This window comes from Kogia breviceps, chromosome 18 (assembly GCF_026419965.1).
Source record: "Kogia breviceps isolate mKogBre1 chromosome 18, mKogBre1 haplotype 1, whole genome shotgun sequence".
NCBI classification, from domain to species: domain Eukaryota; kingdom Metazoa; phylum Chordata; class Mammalia; order Artiodactyla; family Physeteridae; genus Kogia; species Kogia breviceps.
The window spans coordinates 9,235,856-9,241,855 of NC_081327.1; the positions used below are offsets into that span (position 1 = coordinate 9,235,856).

At 60.1% G+C, this 6,000-nt stretch overlaps 1 protein-coding gene across 2 annotated transcripts; it reads right to left on the reverse strand.

The window, feature by feature from the left end:
* Positions 1-2,562: 2,562 nt before the first annotated feature.
* APOE (apolipoprotein E) lies at positions 2,563-5,356 on the reverse strand. Of its 2 annotated transcripts, XM_059044567.2 has the most exons (4): positions 5,224-5,356; positions 4,371-4,436; positions 3,716-3,908; positions 2,563-3,419 (listed from the first exon to the last, which is right to left on the reverse strand). In XM_059044567.2, the coding sequence occupies exons 2-4, from the start codon at positions 4,411-4,413 to the stop codon at positions 2,702-2,704; spliced, it is 954 nt and encodes a 317-aa protein (XP_058900550.1). In that variant the 5' UTR covers positions 4,414-4,436; positions 5,224-5,356; the 3' UTR covers positions 2,563-2,701. The 2 variants fall into 2 exon arrangements, with proteins under 2 accessions (XP_058900550.1, XP_058900549.1); XM_059044566.2 differs by lacking the exons at positions 4,371-4,436; positions 5,224-5,356 and having other exon boundaries at positions 3,716-4,026.
* Positions 5,357-6,000: the final 644 nt, after the last annotated feature.

Sequence of the window (6,000 nt, forward strand, 5' to 3'; positions counted from 1 at the left end):
CTTCGTTGCGGTGCGCGGGCTTCTCATTGCGGTGGCTTCTCTTGTTGCGGAGCACGGGTGCTAGGCGCGTGGGCTTCAGCGGTTGTGGCACACAGGCTCGGTAGCTGTGGCTCGCGGGCTCTAGAGCGCAGTCTCAGTAGTTGTGGCGCACGGGTTTAGTTGCTCTGCGGCATGTGGGATCTTCCCAGACCAGGGCTCGAATCCGTGTCCCCTGCGTTGGCAGACGGATTACTTAACCACTCCGCCACCAGGGAAGTCCCATCCCAGCTGCCTTTGACTGCTAATGAACCCTAGCCTCTGGGGGAGGGTGGCCCTGGCCCCAGACTCCAGGTTGGCTGGCCTCGTGTCCCCACACAAACGCATCAGCCTTGGGGTGAGGGGGATGGTTGTGAAAGGGAAACACAGACACCACCCTGGCAGGATTGCAACAGCCCTCTGGCCAGCTCCACACCGCCAATCCCTGTTGGCCCCTCAGCAGCCTTCCCAGACATCTGCTTCCTCTGTGAGCCCCCAGTGTTTCCCACACAGCCCCCAGATGTCCCCTTCTCCTCCTCACCCCACCCCACGAGACCAGAACGCCACCTCCAGTTTGCCAGTCTCATCCTCATGTCAGCTGTAGGAGTTTCTGTTTACAGTTGGGGCAACTGAGAGGTAGCCAAGAAAATTCAACGGCTTAGTGAGAGGCTCTAAGTGTCCTCCCCTTCTTTGTCTGTCATCTTCTCCCTCCCCTTCCTGGACTTCAGGCTGTCTCTCTGGATCCCTGCTGGGGACGGCCTCCACCCCACAGCACCCCGTTGCAGCCTCCTTTCACAAAACTAACCGGGGTGGGGGGGCTGCTGCAGTGAGGTGGGACAACCTCTCCGCTTAGCTGGCTTCATACCAAGTTCAAGATTCAGGACTTCCAAGTGGGCGATATGGCTGACGCCCCCGCCCTCACTGACATCTGGGAAACGGGTTCAGGGGACTTGGCCCCAGGTCCTGGGCACACAGTGAGTCAGCAGAAACTTGGGTGGGACTAGGCCCCCTGCCTCTGAGCCCACAGATAACCTCCCCTCCTTACTCAGCCCCCAGGGTGAATCATCTGGGGTGGGAGGGGGCGGGGAAGCCTGATTCCACAAGGGCAAGCGAGGCAGCTTGGGCGAAGCTCGGAGTGCGGAGCGTGTCGGAGCCGAAGCAGGCAGAGGTTGGCCTGGGAGATACAAGTCCTGGCCCCTCCCTGTGACGGGAACCTCGTTCTGCTCCTTGGAGCACTGAGGACGTGAAAGGGGAGCGCGCCCTGCATCTCCAGGCTCCAGCCACGCTTCTCTGTGTGTCAATTTCCAACTGGATCGTCCAGCCCTAAACCCCAAGGGGCCTGCTGTAGACCCTCGCCGAGTGTGCCTCTCTCGGCAGCCTGAACCCAGCACCCAGGAGGCTTGTCAGGGTAGGCCAGAGGCTAACCAGCCAGCCGGAGGAGAGAAGGAACAAGAACGAGGGGAGAAAGACAGAGGGTCCACGTGCAGCAAAATGGTGGCGAGGATGAAGTAGGGAAAAAAGAAATAAGCGGGGCCAGGGGCAAGGGAAACTAGAGGAGGGAGAGGTAAAAGATAGAGGTGGAGGAAAAGAGGAAGCCAGAAAAACGAAGCCTCCCTGGGACAGCAGGACGGACACAAAGCCCAGGAGAGGGAAGAAAGCCGAATCAGATGAGACAGGAGGGAGAATGAGAGTGGGGGGGAAAAAAAAAAGTGAAAATGGTTCACAATTAATGACAGCGATCTTAGGTCTTTTGAGTCACAAGGCTGTGAAGCAGGTATTGAGAAGCTGGGCCACTGGAGGCTCAGAGGGGTTGCTTTTTTATTTTTAAAATAGGAATTAATTAGTTTTATTTGGGGCTGGTCTTCGTCGCCTCACGTGGGAGATCCCACCACAGAGCACGGGGCTCAGGTGCCCCGCGGGCATGTGGGATCTTAGTTCCCCGACCTGGGTTCGAACCCGCGTCCCCTTAACCACCAGAACCGCCAGGAAGATCCCTCAGAGGCGCTGCTTCTTTGCCCACCGTAGTCAGGGGCAACCGTAGGGTTTAACCCATCGGTGGATTGGTTCCAGAACCACGTCTCAGAGACAGAAGGGTAAGAGGGGCAGGGAAGAGAGCAGGCAGTTGTGAGCAGAGATGGAAGAAAAAAGGAGACTCGGCAAGGGGCAGAGGGTAGCAAAGATGGACGTCAAAGAGACAAAGAGGGCTTCCCTGGTGGCGCAGTGGTTGAGAATCCGCCTGCCGATGCAGGAGACACGGGTTCGTGCCCTGGTCCGGGAGGATCCCACATGCCGCGGAGCAACTGGGCCCGTGAGCCATGGCCGCTGGGCCTGTGCGTCCGGAGCCTGTGCTCCGCAATGGGAGAGGCCACAGCGGTGAGAGGCCCGCATACCGCAAAAAAAAAAAAAAAAAAAAAAAAAAAAAAAAGAAACAAAGAAACAGACACACACAGGCGGCGGGGGCAGGACGGAGCGCTGCCTGGCGGCGTGGGGAAGGAACGAGAAACTGAGGCTTGAGCTGTGGGAAATCACACACGGACGCCCAGCAGCTGCCGTGAAGCTTGATGAACCTTTATTAAGCTAGCGCCCACCGGGAGGACAGCTGGGGCGGGGACAGGGCCTCCCGTAGGCTGGGGAGGACGTGGGGCCGGCGCAGGAGTGGGGCCTCCCAGGGGGATGCGCGGGCAACTCAGTGATTCTCGCTGGGCGCAGAGGTGGAGCCGGTGGCCACGGCCAACTGCACCTTCTCCACCAGCTCAGCCCACTGGCGCTGCATGTCTTCCACCAGGGGCTCGAACCAGCTCTTGAGGCGGGCCTGGAAGGCCTCCGCCTGCAGGCGCATCTGGCTGCCCTGCTCCTCCACCTTGGCCCGCACCACGTCCAGCTGCTCGCGCATCTCCTCTAGGTGGTCCCGGGCCTGGGTGCCCATCTCCTCCACCCGCCCGCGCAGTTTCTGGTGCCAGGCCTCGGCGCGCTCCCTCAGCGTCTGGCTGGCCAGGGTTCCCACGGTGGCGGCCCGCGCCCGGCCCTGCTCCACCAGGGGCCCGAGGCGCTCGCGGATGGAGCTCACGCTGCGCTCTGAGCCCTCGAGCGCCCCGGCGCGGTACACGGCCAGGCGCTTCTGCAGGTCCTCGGCGTCGCGGAGCAGCCGTTTGCGCAGCTTGCGCAGGTGGGAGGCCAGGCGGTCACGCAGCTCGTTGGTGGTGTGGCCCATCATGGCCCGCACCTCGCTGCGGTACTGCGCCAGGCGGCCGCGCACGTCCTCCATGTCAGAGGCCAGCCGGGCCTGCGCTGCCTGCAGCTCCTTGGACACACGCGCCTGCGTCTCCTGGGCCACGGGGCCCAGCTGCTCCTCCAGCTCCTCCCTATAGGCCTTCACCTCCTTCATGGTCTCATCCATCAGCACGCTGAGGGGCAAGAAGGAGGGAGCATGGGCGTGAAGAGAGAGAAATAGGGATCCTGCGCTACAGTGATGGAGCGAGAGATGGAGAGGAACATGCCAGAGACAGGAAGCGTCGAAAAACAGAATCAGAGAGAGAGCTAAAGCCAGGAGCTGAAAAGGGAAAGAAAGCAAGAAGTGAAGAGAGATCCAGACCACCAAGAGTTGGTGATGGGGACAGAAAGAAACCCAGTCCACTGGAAGCTGAGGGTCCAGAACGCACTGCCCACCGCGAGGGTCAGGGGCCAGGGCAGGGGCACTCACGTCAGTTCCTGAATGACCTGGGTGCTGAGCAGTTCCTCCTGCACCTGGTCAGACAATGTCTGCACCCAGCGCAGGTAATCCCAGAAGCGGCCCAGCGCCTGCTCCCAGGGCTGGCTGCCCTGCCACCGGGGCCACTCCTGCCCCAGCTGCACCTCGGGCTCCGGCTCTGGCTTCACTTCTTCTGCCTGGCATCCTGCACGGAGCAAGTTCACAGCAGTCAGGGTCCTCCTCTGTCCCCTCCAGGCACACAGTACCTGGTACAGAGTAGGTGCTCCACAAAGGCTGGTGGGGTTCATCAGAGCACAGTGGTGGGCCGGGAGGGGGTGGAGGGACGCCCAGCTTGTTTTAATCGCTTGGCAAGCATTGACCGTGTGTTCCATGCACCGCCATGCTGGGGTGATGGAGAAGAAAACTAATCGCAGCTGACACTTAACTACTGCTCACTACCTGCCTGACAGCAATGGATTAGCAACTGTTACGACTCTCATTTTAAGGATGGGGAAACTGAGGCTCAGAACGAATGAACGTCAGAGACCTCAGACCTGGGGAGACAGGCCGGCAAAAGAGGGGACCCACGGACGGGAAGAGGGCAAGGGGTACAGCTGAGGATGGGAGGGGGAGGGGCAAGGAACCGAAGCAAACCCCGCCCCCATACCTGCCAGGAGCGTGATCGCCAAGGCGACCCACAGAACCTTCATCTTCTGGCTTGCGATTGGCCAACCTGGGGGAGGGAGACATTGTCACTCACCAGCAGTGGGGACTCCTCCCACTCAGAGCCCCGCCCCATCAGGTCTCGGCCTTCAAAGCCTAGCACTCCATATCTGCATCAGCCTAATCCAATCACAAATAGTTACCAAGCGGCCCGGCCCCTTCATTGTCTATTTAATTCCCTCATTGTCTTCTCCTATCTCCCCATCCTCAGGTCGGTCTCTGCCAAAAATTCTATCCCTCTCTCCCAGGGTTCAAATTCCACTCACCGCACCCTCCCCTCCACCCCGCAGTTCCCTGTGAGCCCCAACTGGACTTTCTAAGTTCCAACCTCGCAATGAGGTACAACCTCATTGTACGTTCACATTCTAAGCTCCGACTTGACATCTAAACGGTATCTCCCACATATTCGCTAATTTAATCCTCATTTAAAAGTCCTTCAACCGACGCTCTAGCTACCCTGCCACCACCCCTGGTCGCCGCCACCCCCGCGCCTCCCATTAACGGAGATCTCAGGATGATGGGGGCACCCAGTAGGTGCTCAATAAACGACAGTGACAACTGGTGGGCTCTTGCTATGGCTGGTTTTCCTACAGGTCCAGCTGCCCCCCTGCCCCCACCTTCCAGCCCAGACGGGATGTCCCTGCTGCTCACCCTTCTTCTAGGTGCAGTCCCCTGCCTCTGGCCTCATCCCCTGCTCCTGCGTAGGACCGCCACCTCCTCCTCCCCGCCCTGCACCTCCAGCCCGTCCCCCACAGAAGCCCTGAGCTGGACTCCGTGCCCCCAACTCTTCTTCTCACCCGCTCCTGGGGAACGGTGTCCTCCGCTTCCTCCGGGGCTGACTAGGAGTCAGGGATCCCAGGTCGGTCCAGTTATAGGGCTCCCCCTGCTCCGCCCACTCCTCCGGATCTGGGGCAAGCTGGGCCAGCCCCTGTCAGGTCACGAGGTGGGCTGTCCTCCCCCTTCACACACAGCAGGGAGCTGGAGGGAGGTGGGGCTTGGAGGCTAGCAGATCCCACTCCCAGCCTCCGTGAAAAGAGATGACATCTCACCCAGTAACTCAGGCGCCTTCCTCCATTCTGGTGGGTGGGTGAGTTGGGGGCGGGGTGCTTGCTGGGCATGGAAGGGGAAGGAGCGGGCAGCTGCCCAGAACACCCATTCCCTGTCCCTCTCTTTTCCAGCGGTTGGATGAATAGAATTTGAGGAAGGGGCTGGGGGCCCCAAATCCTGGGTCAGAGGAAGCAGCGGGCGTGCCGTCTGGGATTTCTGGATTGCGGGAGAAGGGAGCTGGAGGCCCGGACAGAAATGGGATGCGAGTTCTGGGGACAGTGTAAGGCATCTGCTAAAAGCCCAGGCTTTGAGAGTGAAACCTGGGTTTTAACCCTAGCTCCCTCTTGGGCTGTGACCTTGGGCAGAGCTGAATGTCTCTCTGAGTCCCCTTCCCCATTTGTGACTTGAAAACCCAGCATTTCTCCCCAACACAGGCATCGTGGATTCCAGGAATCGCCTGCATGTTGTACCTTCCGCAGGGCTTGAAGCATTCGTGTTGCCTGGTTAGGGCTGTGGACTCCGGAACC